This window comes from Balaenoptera physalus (assembly GCF_965194825.1).
Source record: "Balaenoptera physalus genome assembly, chromosome: 3".
Taxonomy (NCBI): domain Eukaryota; kingdom Metazoa; phylum Chordata; class Mammalia; order Artiodactyla; family Balaenopteridae; genus Balaenoptera; species Balaenoptera physalus.
Genome location: NC_138890.1, coordinates 43,088,968 through 43,111,521, shown reverse-complemented (window position 1 = coordinate 43,111,521; position 22,554 = coordinate 43,088,968). Strand labels below are relative to the sequence as shown.

At 42.3% G+C, this 22,554-nt stretch overlaps 1 protein-coding gene across 7 annotated transcripts in view; it reads right to left on the bottom strand.

The window, feature by feature from the left end:
* The window catches only part of EBF1 (EBF transcription factor 1), a 393,420-nt gene that overhangs the window by 109,004 nt on the left and 261,862 nt on the right, over window positions 1–22,554 (bottom strand). For 4 of the 7 annotated variants that reach the window (XM_082453917.1, XM_082453918.1, XM_082453921.1 and 1 more), the window contains exon 8: window positions 16,553–16,694. In XM_082453917.1, coding sequence (XP_082310043.1) covers window positions 16,553–16,694 — 142 coding nt within the window. The remainder of the gene's footprint in view (window positions 1–16,552; window positions 16,695–22,554) is intronic. The other 3 variants (XM_082453919.1, XM_082453920.1, XM_082453923.1) reach the window with 1 other exon arrangement.

The window sequence follows — 22,554 nt, the reverse complement described above, 5'->3', positions numbered from 1 at the left end:
GGAACAATTAATCTCTAATCCCTCCAACAGTGATCACAAAATCAAGTGCTCACAGGGCCAGGCAGGAAGGTAAATAAATAAAATGGGCTAGGGGCAACACAATGGGAGAGGTGGGGAGTGTGGCCAACTGTAGAGTGTATCCCCTACCCAAGAGGGACACAACTTCTCAGTTTAACCTAATTGTTTCCATTTGAGAATGTGGCACTAACAGCCCTACCAGCTCTTCTGAATATTAAGAGAATGTGCACATCCAGATTTTCATATAAAACATCTTCATTTTTAATTGTAAAGCAACAAATACATAGTTTCTTAAAGCAACATGCAAACCAAACCTAAATATGACTTAGAGCTGGATTCAGTCCATGATCTGATCTATCAGTGTGCAACTTCTATAAATCCCTGGAGGGCCAATCATCTTTTAGTTATTAATTTCTGAAACTGCATGACTAATACTGCCACCGACTCATCAAACAACAGATACAAACCACACCACTGTCAATTCTGTCTCTGATTGTTCAATCCCTCTCCCAGAACAACACAGAAATCCCCAGCTAGCCCTCCTCCGCTGTGCAGAAGATTTTCTATAAGCAGTTTGGGAGATGAGCTCCGTGCTCCTGAAGGATTTCTATTGTCATCATGCAAGACAGCATAGATAGTGACTTTTTAAGGAAACTACGTTTTGAATGTGAGCAGCATCTCAAAATCAACCTTGTCCAACCTTTAGTAACGCACAACTCTTGCTTTGTGCTTTTCAGAATAGTACTGCTTACATTTCTCTCCACAACCGAGGCTGCTACTGCTAACGTATTTGAGTGAACTTTTATTATTGAGAACCTTATCGTTTTGAGCCAGTTTCCTCTCCTCCCTGACACATTTGGTCATGCTGCACTCCAGTGTTTGTCATAGCACAGATGTTTCCGTGGTGATGATCAGTGACGTCACAAGCACCAGGATGTGTATCATCAAACTTATCCAGACAGAGGAGCAAAAAAGTGTGGGAGCTCCACTTCCATTTGAACTCCATGTTGGACTGACTCGGCCGCCTCAAAAATTACTCTTTGGAGTCTGGGCTGTTCTATCTGGACTGCAAAGGGCAAATACTCACACTTGCCTGTTTGTGATTCATTTCTACTATCAGATTATTAATTAGGTGCTAAATCCCATCTACATACCAAAACCCAGATTAACCTGCTTCTGATGCCCACTTTCAAAACAATACTGCCCTGCTCAGAAGCTTTCTGTTGTTTCCCCTTAACCTACAGGATCACAAGTCTGGCTGATTCTCCCCTTCCAACCTCATCCTCTACCTCTCCCAAACTGGAAGAAGGGCTCAGCAGCACTTGGGACCACTGGTTCTGGATTCAGGAGGCCTCAGCTCACATTCCAGCTTCTCCACTTACCAGCCTGGGCAACTTACTTCACTTTTCTTTTCTTTCTTTTTTTTTTTTTTAATTAATTAATTTAATTTATTTATTTTTGGCTGTGTTGGGTCTTCGTTGCTGTGGGCAGGCTTTCTCTAGTTGCGGCAAGTGGGGGCTACTCTTCGTTGCAGTGTGCGGGCTTGTCATTGCGGTGGCTTCTCTTGTCGCAGAGCACAGGCTTTAGGCACGCGGGCTTCAGTAGTTGTGGCGCACGGGCTTAGTTGCTCCGCGGCATGTGGGATCTTCCCGGACCAGGGCTCGAACCTGTGTCCCCTGCGTTGGCAGGCGGATTCTTAACCACTGCACCACCAAGGAAGCCCCTACTTTACTTTGCTTATGCCTCAGTTTCTACCACTCTAATTGGGGATAATACTTAAAGAGAACCCACCTCAGGAGGTTATTGTGAGGTTTAAATGAGTTCACCTAAATTTACAGAGCTCAGCACAGAGGAAGAAATGAATAAATGTGAGACAGAAGGAAGGTGGGGAGGAGTTGCCAGAGGAGGAGGAGGAAGATCGGGAAGAAGAAAATAAAGATGATGACGGCGGACTCTCCAAATCCACTGTCTCCAAACACATTTGGAGCATTTCTTTTCAAGGAGGTTATACCACTCACTTCCACCCAAATAGTACTTTGCTGAAAGGCTGGTCTTTTGTGGGAAGCTGTTTCTATCCCAGTCTACAAAACACTAAACCTTCAGTGAACTCCTTCAGTTGTCACTTATTTCACTTTTTCTTGAACTTTTATCTTTGTATACAAACAGATGTGTGTGTGTGTGTGTGTAAACAGCTGGGCATGTGTATATATATGCAAAACAACCCAACTATCAACACATCCCTTGAAGGCAGGGACCTCATTCATTCACAAACTGGATAGTCAGTGCTCTGCACTTAACCAATACCTGACAATTAACTAGCACTATTAAGTTTTCAAAGGGGTTGCCCATAATTATCACAATTAATATCAACCCCAAGTGGTGGGCAAGGAGATGTTATTTTAAATTCCACTTTACAAATGAGGTAACTGAATCTTGGAGACTCACTTGAACTGAAACTTTGAGAATCTATACTGGTTGATAAAGTCAGATCTTTAAAATACCCAAAGTACCCTTCAATTTTGGTATTTATCTGAAATTTCTGCTCAGTTTCGCTAAAATATTCACTTCGACCATGTAAACACAGCCAAAGTCCCATAAAATCTTAGTTGTGAAATTCCTTATTCCCAAGATAGAGGGTGGATATTTATTAACTTTACAGAATATTACTACTCGATTTCCAAGTAAAGTTATTTTCCCCCTAAGACTCAGCCCCACATATGAATTATAGTAAAATCTCTCTTTACCTTCCTCTGTTTCCAAGTTCAAACAATGGCATCCTAATATAATACCACAAGTGCCAATTTAAACACAGGAACACTGAAAATACTGCCAGACTTTGACGCTTAGAAGCTTTTCTACTGTTGTAAGTTGGGCTGCTAAAAACATGGTCAAGAGTCCGAACATCAAATATAAGTGATAGCAGCACTATGAGAACTTACATCTTTAAACTGTAGGGCAGTTCCCCGTAACTTTCATTTTCAACTTGGACATTATCCATCTCAGTGGTGCTCATTATAGAATTTTGCACATATAAAGAAAATAATAAAAGTTTACTGATTAAATAGGTTATCCTAAAACAGTACCTTAATAACATTTTCCCCAACTTGTCTTTTTTTTTTGAGCAACAAGGATTGGATTCCACAGGCTTTAGCTAACCAAACCAAGAAGAGTTTCTAGGTTTCTGCCAAAGTTGAAAGGTAGAGGAATCTGAGGTCTGACTTTATAGATTTGTTGCACATAACAGTTACTGGAAGAGCACAGCTGGCGTGGTGATTCAGCCAGAAGATTTTAGCAAAGAATGACCCATGGACTTCCCTGGTGGCGCAGTGGTTGGGAATCCACCTCCCAATGCAGGGGACACGGTTCGAGCCTTGGTCCGGGAAGATCCCACATGTCGTGGAGCAACTGAGCCCGTGTGCCACAACTACTGAGCCTGCACTCTGGGCCCACGAGCCACAACTACTGAAGCCCACACGCCTAGAGCCTGTGCCCCGCAACGAGAGAGGCCACCGCAGTGAGGGGCCCGCGCACCGCAGCGAAGAGTAGCCCCCGTTCGCCGCAACTAGAGAAAGCCCGCACACAGCAACGAAGACCCAATGCAGCCAAAAATAAATAAATTAAAAAAAAAAGAATGACCCAAACTCTGTTTTCGTGCTCTACTAGGAAATGACAAAACACCCTGGAACCGCTGGCACTCATTTCCCTCCCCCACAGCCCCACACATAACACACCTAAAAGTATCCGCCTCCAAACCAGTGCGTAGGAGCTGCTCAGCCTGCTGCCTTCCCGACTGCGCTCAAAAGAGAAGTAGCCAAAGGATAATAAGGAATGAAAGAAAGTTCTCGATTTGTACCAACCACATTAATTTTAATCATTCTTCTAAATAACAGCCAGAGTCTACTGCTATTTGTATGTCTTCTGACATTTTTATTGCTGTGCCCCAAGGCGGATGAAAGAAACTGATGTGTTGAGAAGACGGCCCAAACCTGGCGCTGTCCCTGCCTCTGTTCCCCATGTTCTCCTGCTGCACATCGCTCCCGAACTACGAGGGAAGAATGTGGGTTTGAACAACTGGCGTCCTGCTGATTGCAACTGTCAATTAAATAAGCCAGTAACACAGGAGCGTATGTTCACACATAAAATATTAATTGCACAGATTGGGGTAAAAATATATTAATACTTGGGTTCCACTTTCATGCTTAGTGGTCAGATAAGTATTCGGCCAATTCAGTTCTATTTCTGCGCCCCACAGTCTCGACAGTGTTACTTTTGTGTTTCACTTTTCTTTTCTTTTCCTTCTCTGGTTACCGTCTGGTTTCCCATGTTGGTGCCTTCATTATGACTGACCAGCAGCATACGTTTAAGCAGGATTTTAATTACTAGGTCATCTCCTAGCCAACTTGCCCAAGGCAGGCTGGCAGAAAAGCCCTACAATCCATGCCTTAGACTTTCTCTTGCTCCTCTCCAGGTAAATCTCTTTTTTTCTGAGGACGCTAGAATCATGCTGATGGCATCATATTCATCTGATAAAGATGATGATCACCTAATTTCTATAAAGTTTCATTTCTGTCCACTGAGTATTTCAAGTTGCAGGGCTGGCACAGAGTGGTTGAGATGGGGTGCCTGATAGCGTGACGTGATACCAGGATTTTTTTATCTTAACCCAGAAAACACCTTCCCATATATCACTGCACATGCCAACTAACGTACCCTGGGGATTTAGCACAGATCTGGCTTTTCAATTTGCCTTTGAGTAACGTCGTCAATTTGCTTCAATTGAAGCAGGAATTATATTACATGATCAAATGGCAGGAGAATTTCTCTCCACCTCTGAAGTCCAACGTGAGGGAATCAGCAATGACTAAAGAGTGGGAAAGAACAGTGGTGATGGCCGCCTGCGTCAGCTACTTGGAGGTCCAAATGCTGCAGATACAAAAATCTGACTCATTTTTTTCTTTTTGGCCGCAACCAAATTTTTGAAAGATGGCTTCAGTGTCCCTCATTTGCTAAATGGAGAGAGTAATAGTAGTGCCCTCCGATGGTGGTTAAGAGCATTAAAAGAGATGATATAAAGTGCTCAGCATTAAACCTGATGTTAGTAAATGCTCAAAGGCTGCTATCATAACAGCAAAATCACCATCACTCGAAACACTGGTCTAAAAGTTAGCATTTTACTGGGCAAAGAGTTCTGTTAGCCTGTGATTATGAAAATACATTGGACCCACTTCTCCAGGTCAAAGAGAAAGCAACCTATGGGAAATTTCCAAATTTATTTTCTGAAAAATGGATCTAAAACCTAAGCCACTTTCCCATTTAGGTCTCCCCTAAGCTTCTTCTTTTTTTTTTTTTTTTTTAACATCTTTATTAGAGTATAACTGCTTTACAATGGTGTGCCAGTTTCTGCTTTATAACAAAGTGAATCAGTTATACATATACATATGTTCCCATATCTCTTCCCTCTTGCATCTCCCTCCCTCCCACCCTCCTTATCCCACCCCTCTAGGTGGTCACAAAGCACGGAGCTGATCTCCCTCTGCTATGCGGCTGCTTCCCACTAGCTATTTTACGTTTGGTAGTGTATATATGTCCATGCCACTCTCTCACTTTGTCCCAGCTTACCCTTCCCTTAAGCTTCTAATATTTTGTTCCCATGTGGAATTTTGGATATGCTTTCCCCTCTGCCTAAATTGCTCTCTCCTCCTTGCTTGACGAAATGCTACTCCTTCCTTCTTATTTTAAATTTTAAGTGTCCTTGATTCTTCAGACTTGGCTGAGTTCCCTTGTTTAAAGCTCCCTTAGCAGTCTGTATTTCTCCTGTAGAGTGCTTACCATCATTTCAATTTAAGTAATTCTATGTGCAATCATTCTCTTTACATCGACACATAAATATGCACACACACGTGACTGTATCCCTCATAATGTCAACAATTGTGGCTGCCTTGTTCACCTCTGCATCTCTATTGTCTAATAGAGTAGGCAGTCAGTAAATAATTGTAAGTAGATGAGTGATTGAATGCTGAACGAATAAGCCAATGAACTAAAGAAGAATCATCAGAGTTGTTAACATAATAAGGCATTAAACAGACTAGCTTAAAAAAAGTTGAGACGTCTTCCAGTGGTTATTAACTGCCACTACACCCACACTGGGCTTCCTCACTGGATAAGGCAGTGGCTCTGTGGAATCGGGTTTCCTAAGCTGCTCTGGTCCCCCTTCTAGCAGCAGGCACTCCATTCTCATGGGGGTTAAAATTAGCACCAGTAAGCTCCCCCTGCACTGGGCTCTAATCATGCAAGGGCCCAGGTGGATCTTGCTGACAGATGTTAAGGTTAGAAGGAAGGGTAGCAGCCAGATGAGAAAACAGAGCCACCCCCCTTCCGGAGGTACCAGCACTTCCTGTCTTTAGGCCTGGCTGGTTCCTGCCTGCCCCGCCCCTCCCCCATGCATCGGTTTCAACACAGTTGCTGCTCTTTCTGTCATTTGAACTCAAATCCTATCTTGGAAATTGATGGGCGATTCTGCCCCTGACAACACAATGTCAGCTTTGCTCAGCGTCCAGCTGGTTCCGTATATATTATCATAATGCGCTGCCTGGGTGGACCCTGGCTGGCTGATGCTCTCCCTTGACTCAAAACCTCCTTTCCACACTAATTTCTGCTCTCTGACATGCAGACACTACTTGTTTAAAAATAAAAACAGAGGTAACAGCTTGGGAGACATTTTGATTTTCAAAATCCTGTGAGGACATTAAGTCTATTCTCATGGTAAACTGAGCTAAAAAGGTTTTCTATTAAAAAACAATATTTGACTCATTAAAAAAAAAAAAGTGTTTCCCAGGGTCCTACACTGTTTCCTGGTGACATGAAAAAAGTATTACTTCTCCCAACCCCTAAGCCCTCCAAAACAGTGTTTCCCAAGCTTCAGTCCTGATTTTGTTCCATCCTCTACCACTTCCTCTATGACTTAATTAACATTATAGTTGCTATTTTTGTTTACATTGACTTACTTTTTCTTTAAATTCAACCTTGCCCTCAGCAAGAATAGCTGTGAGGTGCTTTGTGACCACCTAGAGGGGTGGGATAGGGCGAGTGGGAGGGAGACGCAAGAGGGAGGGGATATGGGGATATATGTATACATATAACCGATTCACTTTGTTATACAGCAGAAACTAACACAACATTGTAAAGCAATTATACTCCAATAAAGACGTTAAAAAAAAAAAAAAGAATAGCTGTGAGACCACAACTTGGGAGTGCTTCGTTTTTTTGATTTTTTTTTTTTGTTTTTTGCTTATGCATTAAGATAGACATAACTATTTTAAAAAACTTTTTTGAATGTTTTTTTTTGCTCTATCACCTAACTGCATGGGAAACCTAGTATAAAAGCTCACTGCTAACCATCAAGCGAATTCAACACTACACCATATCAGCTGAAGGAATTCAGAGAGAAGAACGCCGGGTGAGAGCTACCTAAGGCACAAGTGGCTGTGTATGCCACACCGTGTGGTTTTTCCAGGCCTCCTGGAACTCACTGTCAGTCTCCTGCAGAAATGCCCAAGGCAAAAGGAAGTGGGCCTCAGATCTGTCCTGTGGAGTGAACATCACCTTGGTATGTTGGTGGTCACTCACCAAAGCAGTGTGTGTATAGCAGCTCAGGAGATCAGCTGGGTTCAAACAACAAATCATCAGGGCTTAAAGGGCTCACCAAGCTCCCTGTCTCCAACCCCACTTAATAGATGAGGAAACTGAGGCCCAAAGAAATCAAAGTACATAGTGGAGGTCACGTGGCAAAGTAGGGACAGTGCTCTGTTTTCATATATTTCTGCATGTATGAATGAAAATGTTCAAACAAAGAAATGTTTCAAACCCACTCCTGGTCAGTGCCCCTAAATATCTCATCTTAATAAGATTTATGACCAGTACATAGACGCTCTCATTTGCATATTCACATCACTTGAATCCTTTGATATTCTCAAGTAAGTAGAAAGTAATTAGGAAGAGGCCCTTGGCTTGAAACAATCAATTATACAGATAAACACGATTGGAATTATGATGCTTTTGTAACCAAATAAAAAACAAAAAATTAGGCTTAAAAAAAGTTCTGTCATTTCGGTCCAAAACATAGGCAGAAAGCACCATTCTGTCACCCCACCCCATCCCCTGACACTGTGTGCTTATTAAAATAAGTTAGGTGTGGTTCAGTCATTTATTAGGTCACACAAAATACCAAATACTGGAAGTTTCCCACAGTTGACAGGTTTCTCAAGAAATTCATAGAAGAAAACTGCCTCCCCGAATCCGTCTCCGTTTCCCATGGTCCCTGTGGCATGAGGTTTAGTAACCCTTCAGTGCCCTAACAAGGAGACTGTTAGTATCCTAACCGTCATCTAACTCAAAATCTCACACTTTCTCCTGGTCTCCTTTTTCTCTACCTTGTATGCGTGCCAGGGAGTCCATATGGTCAGCAAACGACTTCTAGATGAATTAGAACATCCTTGCAAATAAATAAAATATTACAAGTCTCCCTCTTATCTTGCGAGCCCCATGGAAAACATACTAGTCAGCAAATAAAACCAGCATTTTCTTTATTTGACTACAGCCATGAGAAAAATAGGCTGTTGAAGGGAAATGAACTCTAAGGTAAACATATACAATATGCCCATTAGAAACAAAAAAAGATATATCTGGGCTAACTTTTGAAAGGTCTTTTTAAGATACCAGCAAAACTGCCTTAACTTGTATTGAGGAAAAATAAGAACAGTAGGATAAGAGATGCAAAGAATACCAGCATAATGTATAGAGCAAGCAGTCGAAAGTACAGACTCTGAAGCCAGGCTCTCTGGGTTTGAATCCTAGATCTACTACTTATTTGCTGTGCAACTCCGGGCAAGTTACTTAACATCCCTTTAGTCTCATTTTCCTCATCTTTACAGCAGGGTGCCCACAGCATTATGTGCCCAGCACAGTCAGGACTCAATGAGTGTTTGTGTCATTATAGTTAGTACCACTATTCCACAGAGCTCTGTGGTTAGGTAGACCTGGGGTTGACTCCCAGGTTCAACTCTAATTGTGGCTTTGGGTAAGTTATTAATCTCTCTAAATCCCAGTTTTCCCACCTGTAAAATGAGGATAATAATTGTTATCGCTTATCAGGCTTGTGGGAGGATTTGATGACATGATATAAATAAAATGATTACCACAGTGCTGGCACATAGTAAATGCTCCATAAATGTTAGCTGATAACAGTCCCCAAATATCAACAACAGCAATAAGAAGAAGAAAAAGAATACATATTACTACCTGGCATGGTCACTATTAAGCAGGGCAGCAAAGTCTGAGCACTATTTCTCCTTTGTCGGCAATGCTGTTGGTGGTGTCATATTCAAATAAAGATAAAGTAGATCACCTGCTTAGCAGTGACCTGTGGCTCATGAACTCTTTAATCTGCCTGATGCCGAGAGCTTGCTGGCTACCAAATCCCCAGTGTTAGGATTTCTGGTGTTACCTGCTTTATGGATTACTCAAGGGATACTTTGAAAATCAGTCTTCGCTTACATCCTTGTTCATTATCTTGACTTCTTGCCGGGTCCTTTCTATTGCAAGGGAAGACAAAAGACACCTTCCCCGCTGCTCAAAGAAAAAGGCCTGATTTGATGCTTGAAAATCTGGGGCCTCCTTCCTCTATTTTATGACACATCTGGATATTCTTAACCCTAATGTTCTGTTCTTGCATCTGTCTTGCTTTTTCAACTAGGAAAATCAATTGATAAGATGTAACATGCCATCCTCAGTAACAAAAGATGACATCCGTATTTTTCTGCTAAACTAGACCCTTCACCAAAATGCTCTTACCTAAGTGGGGCTGGCTGGAGTTCTGCACCAACACCAGTCCTGTAAAGGGCCATTGTCCAAATGAAAAGCTCTGAGCATTCATCCTCTGCCCTTGTGTTTTGAAGGTGCATTGCATTTCTGTCAGGAAGTTGGTGAGATTTTACAGACATTCTTCTCATGATCCTCAGAATCCCAGAGAGACCCCTGCAAGCCTAGGCCAACCGGAATTGGAAAGCCATGAGGGATGGACCCCACGCCCTCTGACATCTGTGCAACTCCTAAAATCCATACTTGCCGGCCAGCATACCATGGGCAAGAGCAAAGAGCTCTAAATGGATTTGGACGGAAACTAGCAATGTGAGCGTAAGCAGGTGACATGCTCTCTCCAGGTCTGTTTCCTTCTCTGGAATATGAAGGGGTGTGTTAGATGACCGTCTGTACTTCAGTGGCATGTTTCTCTTTGTTGTTTAGTTTATTTTCACTTGTCCAAGTAAGTCTCTACAAGTTCAGAAAGTAAATTTCTACGCTACTTATGAAAAAAGAAAATTAATAAGCCAAAACCATCTGGAGAAAGAACTCTCCAAATGTTGGACTTTCTTCTTATTTTGAACACATGCACTATTAATAGAATGAGAAGTGGTCAGGGGGACAGCTCCAGGGCACAGCCAACTCCGTCCTGAGCTTCCAAAGGCTGGCAGGGAAGGGCAAGGTTATAAGCCACTCAGAGCAATCTCGCCCTGGGCTTTTACGGCCCACTAGGAGTCCGTGTATTTGACACTGAGCTCTTAAAAGCCTCGCGTGGCCCCCAGAAGTGACGTTTCACAACTGTCACGGACCACGGCCTGAGCGTCCACACAGGCCTGCGTGATCTGACCCTCAGCAGCTTCCCCAGCCTCGCCTCCTGCCACTCTCAGTGGCCAGAGCAACAGGAACCATCACAGGCTGCTTCTGGTTCCTTGAACTCACCTAAGCAAAACCATCTTCGCACACGCTATTCCATCTGCCTGGAAATTTGTTTCTGTCCCCTTGTCAGGGGAAAACTTACTCATCTCTTAGGTTTTGGCATAAATGAGATTTCCTCAAAGAAGTCTTTCCTGACACCTCACTCCTCCTCACTCCTTTTATGGTCCCCCTTTTATACACAAGTCTGATGAGTTAGTTGTAAGTTGTGTTTAGCGTCTTTCTTCTCTATTTACATCATAATTTTGTGAAGACAGGGACTGTATCTGCCTGGGCTCCTGCACCTAGCTCCCCCTCTGGCAGGTAATAGATGCTTAGTATGAAGGAACGGAGGAAGGAATGGTCCATTACTGACATGACATAAGAATGATCTCTTACTGACACCTAAGAAAGGGCTATACTAGAAACAGCCAGGGGATTTCTCTGTCCTCCTGAAGACCTGTTTCTCCAAAGGCACCTCAGGAGGTATCAGATGAGCAAAGGCACGCGTCAATGGCTTCAGTCCAGAGCACCAAAAAACAGTGCATGCTAAAAGGTCTAGAGACGGCCCCACCCAGCTCTGAGAAAACATACAAAAATTGCGGGCAGAGAAGCAAAGGGACCTTCCCAGAGTCACACAGCTAGTTAATGGCAGTCAGGACTGGGATCTAGCTCTCCAGTCAGACAGCCAACCCTCCTCCTATTAGATCCAACCGACACTTACTAGCCACTTCTTAGGGCCTCATCACAAAGAGGGGAGGAGAGGGAGTCACTTGTTTCTTTGGAATCTCCATGCTGTCTCTCAATTTGGAGTAATCTCCCCAAGCCTGAACTGTCTTTCTCCACATGTCCAGAAAACAACAAATTTAAGTGCAGCTGGGAGTCAATGGGGCCGGATACCCAGGGGCAACCAACAGAAGCAAAAACTGCTTCTGTCTGGAGCAAAAGGATTAAAGAAGGTCACATGCTAAAGAGCAAGAATAACACCATATTGTCAGGGGCAGCTGGAAGGGGCCACTACAATGGAAAGGTCAGAACTGACTGGTGGTGGGGAAAAGCTGATTCTATTTCTCTACTGCTGTACTTACAGCAAGGAGACGGGCCCAGCAAGTCTAATACCACTCTTTATTCCACAAAGGATTTTCAGTTTGACCAAACTCCACTTCTGTTTTATTTTGGGATCCTGGCACCATTATACCTCACATGTCAATCTTTGTAATTACTGCGAAGGGAGATTTAATTCATTCGTATCTGATGCCCACAAAGCTAAATTTCAATCGCTTTCCATTTTAAAAAGCGGGGTGTTTTAAAACATCTATGCTTGAGCCAGGAAACTAAGTCCTCAGGTCAGAACTCATGAACAGTAAAATGTTCATCTTCTCAAAACTCTGTGATGACCTAGATGGAGGGGGAAACGGGAGGAGGGAGGTCTAAGAGGGAGGGGATATAGGTATACATATAGCTGATTCACTTCACTGTATAGCAGAAACTTACACAACATTGTAAAGCAATTTTACTCCAATTAAAAAAAAAAGAAAAAAAAAGTTCAAACTGCTTCTCAAAAAAAAATAAAATAAAATAAAAACTCTTGATTAATACAGTTCTACTGATTTTTCAAATAAATATGAAGGTTTGTACAAATTCATAACAATTAAAAAAAAACCCTTGATCTGAAGAACATCAGATCAGGGCCTTAACCGCACTCCCAGAAACGGTGCAGCCCAGGCTCCCGACCTGCTCAGATTTTCCCACTGATCCTGGAGCAGGCAAGTCCCCCAACAGTGCAGAAAGGAAAGAGAGAGCGGAGGGAGGGAGGGAGAAAAACACATGCACGCCAAAAAAAAAAATGTCCCCTAAAAAAAATGAGCATTTAAACTGCTTGTCAGCCGGCTCCCTAACAAAGCCAGTAGTGTATTCACAGGCATTTGCATAAATGCTGCCGGTGAGTTCACCATAGCTGCTAGCGCTAATGGTCCAGAAAGTAATTTAGTCACTTCTCCCGGCATTCTATGTCAGAATGATGAGCACCAGCACTTTGCCTTGCTGCATATTAGATCATTGGATAATAAAGTGTTAGCGCATGCAAGCTGACAGGGTCCCTGCACTATAGCTTTTGAGGGCACCACTTCTTGCCACAGGGGGAAGAAAAAGAGAAACTGACGCCACGGTTGGCCTTACCTTCAGGTAAACACAACCTGAAACTCAGAAGAGCAACGATAGTACACTCCGCAGGCCCTTTGAAGATCCCCAGCACACAGGCCCCGGAGTCTGCCCAAGTGATGGGAAGGCGTGGGAGGGGCACACAAGCCAGAGCTGTGCACTGACCGTCGATGGGGTCAGCTCAGCGGCTCTGATCCCAAGCCTACGCTTTTCCAAAAATCACAATCCTGAGAGCAGTTAGCTTCTGGGGCTGCCTCTCCCCACAACTGTACATCTTCTACAAAGCTGTTGCTTAAAGAGAAAAACCTCACTGGCCTAAACTCGCTCATAAACATCTAGCCAAAGGAAATCTCAGTATTTATGAATGAAGAAAAAAAGAGGAGGGAGGGCAATCACCACGAGATCCAGCGTGCCAGGATTCACCCTCTCTGGACCACACCAGAGTCTATGAAATAAATCCACCTTTGTCAACTCTCCTACTTGAAATACAGGGACAGTTATTCGAGCACAGAGGTCTGTGAGTCCATGGGTCACACAGGGAAGAAGGCGTGAATGTAACACGTGGTCACTATTTCTCTTATATGCAGAAAGATGAGCCACGGAAGAGAAATTTCCTCCAATCTTCTGACAAGCGTGAGATAAACAGAGAGGTGCAGAATAGCTCAAAATGATTCAGGCTACCTGTAAATGAGATGGTAGGGAGCCCAGAAGGAGGAAAAACAAGACTCCTACAGGTCACCTAGGAGGTGAAAATACTGCACGCAGTCTCGCTGTGTGGCAGCTGTGTGAGGTGGGGTGGAGGCGGGAGCGGCCGGGGAGGGCTATGGCTCTGTGAGTCTTAAGCAGGGCGTTCTTCAATGGCAAGATGAAGCATTACCATGCCCCCAAATTGATGTGAACTAGCATCTAAGTCCACTCCCACACATCACCAATGAAGAGCCCATAGTCACTCTCTGCTGAGTAGATATTTATGCATCCGCGTGAAGCGTCTAAATGAGTGGGTGGTTATGTGTGGTTGGTTGATTCATTCTGCAGAGAAGCAGATTTCCACGTTATTGTCATTACTGAGAACCTCAAAGTGTCTGCCTTTTTATTCTTCTGGATAGAAGTGAAGTCAGGTTTTGGTGAGAGGGAGGTCCCCTAGCTGAAGAAGACAGGACACACCCAAGTCCCCAGTGATGGTTAACCATGAATAAACAGTGAAATGTCATCATTTTCTTGAGTGACACGCTAAGAAGAACATGGCCATTTGTGGACTGGTCACCTGCAGCAGAGGAATAAAATGTTGTCTTTAAAACTTAGAATGAAATGCTAGCCCAGCTGAAATATTAATATGTTCACCTAGAAGGGAGAATATTTGAGCTGGGAGGCAGCTTAGCGACGTTTTGATCCAGAGATCTCAAAATGTGAGCCTGTGGCTGTCTTCTACCTAAGTGACTTTCCCCCCTGTTCCTCGCTTCAGGGGCTAAAACATTTGTAATTAGTTACCAGCAATTAAAAAATAGGAGAGTTTTACTTCTGGTCAGACTGGAGCATCTGACCCCACTGGGCTCTCCCTGCCCTCGGTGACAACTGCCTGGGGCTGGGGTCGGCAGAGCATGAACTTGTCCTTCTTCCGCAGTCTCCACCCAGCCCACTTCCCCTGTGCACGTGACCTGCCCCCACCCAAGGCACACATTTCTTTTTTTACCCCCTACAGATCATCCCTTTCATTTTGCCAAGAAGGAAACGAAGGATCCCAAAAGGTAAGTCGACTTGTCCAAGGTCACACAAAGGCCAGAAATGAAGCTCAGACCTGAATTTGGTTTCCCGGCTCCTATTTCAAGGCTCTTTTTCCTCCGCATCATGATGTCAAATAATGTTTCTGACCGCCAAGCCCTAGAGGCGTCCTGGCTAGCAGGTTGTTTTTTACTGGTTTGTGTTGGGATTTTTTTTTTTTTTGGTGGAGGGATGATTTATAAGGCATCGTGTGCTCTCCTACGAGCTTCCCAAGGGCAGGCATGGGAGCTGGATGTGGTCTGCACTTGGAGCACATTTTGAAACTGTGAATCCATGACTGTTAGATACCAAACTGACAGTCAAGTCTGTTCCCAGACAGGACAGTAACTAACCAGTCATAGTTGAAAACAAGACTTTAGCTTTTAAGCTAGTGCTGTCCAAATTGTACCGACTGAGTATTTACCTATTTTTTCCTTCTTCCTTTCACCTAAATATCTCTAATCATACAATGCCTGAAGTGACTCCAAGGGTATTAAAAGGCAACATTACTGTAAAGCGAGGATTAGAATAATTTTAAGTACAGAAATGGAACTAGGAATGTAATCATGAGCAGGTGTTCCAAATGACCTCCTGCAAAAAGCAATATCCATACATCTCAGTACTAGTGAAACCATAAAGAAGCAGCTTTTGAAAGACGATGGTTTACTTTAAGAAGACTGTAACACTGGATTGGTAAAGAATCCCTTCTAAGAGTGTTACATCTGGCTAATTAATAAAAAAGTACAGTTTGTGTATTCCTCAATTGCAGGGGAAAAAATCAGGCAAAATGATGACAGTGGTGTGTTTATTAAATTGGGACGCTGACAGGGAAAGGAGTTTTCTACCTTATGAACTATATCACAGACAGCTCATGGCCCATCAAAAAATCAGACAATCGGGTGGTAGTTTGCGTGATAGTGTTTTTAAAAGAATCTGGGTGACCTAGCAAACTGGCAAGTGAAGTGGGGAAATGAGTTAAGAGTTTAATTTGAGGAGACTGGAGAAAATCTACCATGTTGATTGATATCCAGTAGAGTCTCAGTCACTGTTTCTTGGGTGGGTCGGTGGGTGGGTGGATGGATGGATGGATGGATGGATGGATGGATGGATGAACAGAGGGATACATTATATACACATGCAGCACAGAAACGTTTGGACATATGCTAAATCCAGCCTATAGTTCCTTTGAGTGGCATTTACTTTCCTTGGTTCAAATTTTTGCCGGATTTCCTGCAGTCCACTCAAGGGTACAACTCATTAGCCATAAAATCAAGACAAATGTGATTTCTCCCCACCAAATTCTACCTACATAAAGCAGACTGTATCATGTGGTAATGAGGGTAGGGGTGTGCACAGGGCATGGGAGGGACATTTAGTTTGGACTTTATATTCAGAAAACACCTCCAACCTAGACTTTGGACCTTATCTCCAAATGAAGTTAAGTATGTAGTCACAGAGCTACACCAGCAGGACTGTAAAGACAGTGAAGTTCATTATACAACCAGGTCAACCATAAACTTAAAATATATCATGATTTTTGTTGCCCTGCTTTGGCCTTTCATTATTTTTTAATCAAGTGGGAGCTTAAAATAAAGCAGGGGTCCAGTCTCCCTCTGTCTTTCAACCTGAAGGAAGGATGTGTCAGCCATTTCCAGGGTAGGGAGCTATGCAACAAGAAAGGCTGGGCCTCAAAGACATCCTCCTGTCTTTAAATACTCAGCATCAATACTGTTCAACAGGACATTTGAAATTTGAAAAGGGGTAAAACGTGTGGTGGAGTTGTAAGAAAGAAACCCAATAAATGCACAGTTAAAGTAGCAATGCCAACCAATGAAAATGATTCGCCTACCATGTTCCAGATAAGAGGGCGTACCTTCCGAGGGGTCAAGCCTCCGAGCCCTCCGCCCGTGCTTGGAGTTATTATGGACAAACATATTATCAGAGACTGCCAGGACATGGCCATCCACGTTGACTGTCGTAGACACCACGACCTGGAGACAGAAGAGAAAAATGAAGGAACATTTTAATATAAAAGCATGGAGGGTAATAAACTCAAGTTAAATAAATAACAGCTGGGAGCTGAAGAAAATTGCATAGCTATTTCACATAATAACTGGTGCTTATGCTGTACAAGTCTAACAAGAGGAGCTATTGATGAGTGGGTCTTTGGCATGGAACGCTTTTGATGCAGTTTTAAGTAAAATTGCACAGTTTATAGTTATACAGCAGAAGGTACACTGTTAACCATAATTTTAACAGGAAGATCTTTATTAGCATATTTTTTTACACAAGGGTGGTTGTGTTTCACCTAAATTGCCCTTCAGTTTAGACACTGAAGCAGATATCACAGTTGATCATGCAAATAAAAATCTTTTGAATCTTTAAAATATTTCTCCCCCCGCCACTGCGTCAGGGTTAAGGGGATAGAGAAATGAAAAAGAGAGGTTTCAGTGAGAGCTGGGATGAAGCTTTCTCTCCCGGGTGTCTTTTTGGGGTTTCTTGTACTTTTTTTCTTCCCACATTAGTTTAGTTAATCAGACATCAGACCAAAGCCCACCCTCACCACCATCACCACCACCACCCCCCCAAAATCCACGCTAATCAAGGGACTTAGAGCTGTGTTTCAAAGCCAAAAAAAAGAAGAAAAAGAAAAAAAAGGTAGCCCTGGCCCAAGGTACATTCAACTACTGTGGCGGTCTCATAAACTGACTGAACGGAGTTTGCCGGAAGGGACAGAGGCAAAGGTGTTTTCTCAGAGAACTTTGACTAAAACACTGAGACGAAATGACCTACAGTTCTCCTTATATTAAATGGGTAAGAGGATTAAAACCCAAGCCCACAGAGATATGTTTATTCATGCGACCTCTTACAACCAAATATAATAATTGTCTGTAACTGCACCTTCAGCACCCACCTCATGCTCTGACATGGGAAACAGCAATCGGCGGCTCCCGTTTAATCCACCTATTATGTTGACTAATTAACTTTGCTCCACAGTTTATTTCTTCCTCCATTATCAGCCCCTGTCAGCCGCAAGCACCCTGCAGCACAGGGGGGACCTCAGGCTCTTTGATTGATCACCGATAGATTGACATGTAGATTAATTTAATTAGAATCACCTCACTTGAGAAATGAAAGACAATGGCAAGAGGGCTAATAGATCTGCTCTCATAATGAGGCGAACCTCCAGAGCCAAGGCTGAGGTTTTCTGATTTATTTTTGCTCAGTTCCCCGGTTGCTTGGAAAGACTCGTGCTTTAATTGCTCTTGGTTTTGAGACGCCTAAGCCCCTGAAGAGGTGAAACGTTTTACAAGGATTGGCACATACTGAGGCCCCAGTTTCTGAGGAAGACTTTTCTCCAAGTTGGGGAAAGGGGGCCCTGACTTCTAGAGCCTTGTGCAATGCTACGATTTCATCACCTGAGTTGGGCAGAGGGGAAAACGCTAGGCCTGGGAACTGTAAGCCCTGCCTGGCAAAGCACCCTGCCCCCAATCCCGTAGACCTCCACCAATGGTTGCCATACTTAGAAGTTCCACTGTCCCCCTCTTTGACCTAAAGGCATCCTGGCAAAATACGGCGGATTCCCTTCCCCCTTACCTTCAAGATGGCAACCAAATTTTTTGTTGTTGTTGTTTTCCTTCGGGCCCTCCCCTCTGCGGACCCAAGGCCCTGCTCCTTTTATCAAGGCTCTAGTATTTCTCAGACCCATGAAGCAACACTGTGGTCATCCTGCCGTGGGGTCTCCCAGGGATGACTGCTGGGGAGGGCTTCTGTGGGATCCCCTCCACCCTCCCTCAGGGTCCTCACCTTGACCCCCCCAGCAGGACTTGGACCCTCCCCTGATTTTATTTTTTATCTCTATTTTGTTAAAATGCAAAGTAAACAATTAAGAGAGTCCATTCAGGGACTCAGGGTATTCTCTTTAGTCATTGTGAAACCCAAAATTCCAGCCAGGGCAAGTCATTCATGGAAGGATGCAGTAAGTTTGAAGCAGCAGTTTGCAAAGTGGTTTTTCTCTTTCTTCATGATTGATCAACCAGATGTGACAGCCTGAAGTTTCTGCGTATGTCTCATCAATTGTAGGTTAATTTAAAAGAAGAAGGAAGAGGAGGAGGAGGAGGGAGAGGAGAAGAAAGTTCTCTATTCTTTTATTTTCAAAAAGTACTGTGAGTGGTGGCAGAGTCCATATTATTTAAAGCAACGGAAACTCACTTTTCTTTTTAGTTCAGGAGATGACTTCGTGGGACATTTACAATTATATAACAGAGCTGGGTCTTTCAGAGAAATTTTGATTTACTGCAAGACCACAATTGAGTGGTCACTGGAGTCGTTAGCTGAAGAAACTATAAAAGGAATGACAAACGGTGTCTGTTTGCAGTGTCAGGAAATACAGAAAGTGGTTATTCTAGATGTCTGTCTTAAGAAAAACAAAGGCGATGACAATCCACCATGCACCTGTAAGACTGAGTGCTACAGGCTTAAACTATTCAGTATCATTTAAAGACACTGTCATCTAATTCCTACATTGAACAAAAATATCGAAACGGTTAAGAAAAAAAAAAAAAAAACTACACCCTATATGTTTTTATTCTCTTGGTAAGAGAAGGATCACCAAGACCACATGTGCAGTAAGATCATTTCATTGAAAGACCAGTTACAATTGGAGAAAGATGATACAGAGAACCCTCATGCCTTTAATTTCTAGAAAATAAACACCTAATATGTTCCTCAAAAACTCATAACACAACACATCTTAACTTCCCTACCGCGAAATAATTTCTCTCATTCCAATTTGGAAATGATCAGGATATAGTTAAATAAAATAAATGCTGCAATTAATCCATAGAGCAACTTGAAAATAAAAAAAAAAAAATCTAATGGTGAGATGCAAAGGGAGCACTGAAAAGTCCTTTAAAACTAAGCCTATAGTGGGAGGGAAAAGGGCCTTTACAGTTTAAACACAAGATTAATGAGGTGCTGACACATTCATGAAGGCAAGGGGACAGATGGACCTGCCAAATCTTCCACCTTCCCAAATTGTGTCAACAAAACCCAGCTTGAATTTGAGACAGATAAACATGGAAAATGATTTTACACTTGGACTCGACCACCCCTTCCCTTTCAACCTCCTTCCTTACTCCCCTGACCCAGGGTAAGATGAGGAACAGGTATATTTAGAATTTTATGGTATCTGTTATAATTAAAACTTTACTCTCTAGAATTGTACTAATACAGTAGTCACACATGTGGCTGTTTAAATTTAAATTAAGTAAAATTTAAAATTCCATTGTTCCCAAGTTTCCATAGCCACATTTCAAGTGGTCAGTAACCACATGTGGCTGGAGGCTACTATAATAGACGGCAGTTATAGAACATTGCAGAATATTCTACTGGACAGTGCTGCTATAGAATGGTTTTGAAATAAATTGTTCCAACTTATTCATGAGGATGCCCAATTTATTTCTCCTGAAATAAGTATTAAGCCAGGTGGACATGTTTAGGGTTGTATACATATATATTTTTATCCCTGTAGTTTTTGGAAGTAAATTTCTATTTGGGGGAGGGGCATGGTTTTTTAGTATAGCAATCCAGAGATGTGCTGATGAATACCCAGTGTGTTCCATGGTATCTTCTGTTTGCATCCAACCCTCCAGGTGAGGGGATAAAAAGGGCGAAGGGAAGTCCACAGGTACCCACAGACTTTGGAGATTTTACAATGAAGTTTCTCACTTCTTGGCTCATATCAGTGGTTCAGAAATTTGCTCTGTTATATCCTGGATCTAAATTCCCTGGAGGTTGTTATTTTTACTATCTACCCCCATGTATTTAGAATTAGAAAGAATTCAACACAAAATTTATGACTTTTGACTTTCAGTCTTTCCTAGCTGATGTGTCTTTGGTCAGGTAACTTAACCTCTCTAAGCACCAGTGTCCCTGACTCTCAAGTGGAAATGATAATAGTACCTAACTCATAAGGTTACTGTGAGGCTTATATTATTTAAAGTGGTTAGCATGGTTCCCAGTTCTTATAGAGCAAATGTTAGCGGTGGTAGCATAGTTGCTGCTCTGTTGGTGATCTCGTCAAAAAGTTCAAGAGCCTATAGACTGTTATTTTAAATACAAGGCTACAGAAATTATTTCTTCTACATTCACTGCTTTATCAGTTTAACACTGAAATCTTACAAATTTAAAGACCTTCATGCTCATGATATATAATTATATAATTTAGACCTCTTGTGAATTGCAAGTTTCAATGGTTTATGTAATTTTGCTTCCTATAAACCATCTTCCTATTGGCCTTTTACATTCTAGGCTTGAAATGAAATAAAACCTTACAGTTTTGAAAACAGTCCATAAATTTTCTGCATCTTATCAATGCGGTCTAGTTTCCCTAATACTTCATTTGAATGAGGGGTTCTCTGAGAGTTTTCTTATTGGTAATTATTTCCTTGCTATCATTCCTTAGGTTGTCCCTCTTCCCTTCCTATCAAGCCAGAGACCTTGTATGTCCCAACTATATTATCTCAGATTCATGAAGCATGAGCAGATTTTCAAAAAGACACAAGCAGCTAAATTCAGTCATGAGTGGCAGATCACATTAACAAAAGTAGCACCTCATGTGGAAGAAGGGGTTAGGACAGAAGCAACAAAAGCAGTTGAAATCTGTATCTTTAAATATTTCTAGAACAAATACAGCACCGGGAGAAAATTAAATCATAAAAATATTTTCACTGTTTAAATTTAGAACATTTTGGTACGCAGTACCTCTCTCTAAAATATAACCACTTTAGCAACTTAATTTTGAATAATGATTTAAAAATTATAAATCTTGGTTTTCAATGCTAATATATGATAATTCAGTGTAAGGAAATTAGTGCTAAAGTTGGTCTATTACATGGCTTCCTTACCTCGGGGTTTAGCTTATTCTATGTTTGCATTAATTCAAAGCCCTTAATAATGAAGCATGAAATGCATTGGCCAGAAGTACACGAAATAAAAAGGCATTAAGCAACATTACATGGAATAATACTCGGCAATAAAAAGGAACAAGCTATTGATACATCTGGATGACTCTCCCGAGAATTATGTCAAGTGAAAAAGCCAATACCAAAAGGCTACATACTGCATATTATGGGCTGAATTTTGTCTCCCACAAAATTCATATGTTGAAGTCCTAACCCCAGAACCTCAGGATGTGACTGTATTTGGAGATAGGGCCTTTGAAGGGGGTAATTAAGTTAAAATGAGGCTGTTCGGGTGGGACTTAATCTAATCTGATTGGTGTCCTTATAAGAAGAGGAAATTTGGGCACACAAGGTGTTCATGCAAAGAGGAAAGACCATGTGAGGACACAGTGAGAAGGTGGCCATCTGCAAGCCAAGGAGAGGCCTCAGAGGAAACCAAACCTGCTGACACCTTGAGCTGGGACTTCCAGCCTCTAGAACTTTGAGAAAATACATTCCTGTTTTTAAGCCACCTGGTCTGTGGTATTTTGTCACAGCAATCATAGCAAACTAGTACACTGCATGATTCTATTTATTTATTCTTGAAATAGCAAAAGTTTAGAAATGAAGAACAAATTAGTGGTTGCCAGGGATTAGGGACAGAGGGAAGGTGGATGGGGCTACTATAGAAGGACAACAGGAGGGATCCTTGTGTGGACAGAAATGCCCAATATCTTGACTGTGGTGATAGATACACAGACCTACACATGATAAAATTTTATAGCACTAAAAGCATACACACACAGATGAGTACAAGTAAAACTAGCGACATGTGAATAATATGGATGGATTGTATCAATGTTTATATCCTGTATGAATACTGTATAGTACAATGTAATATTGCTCA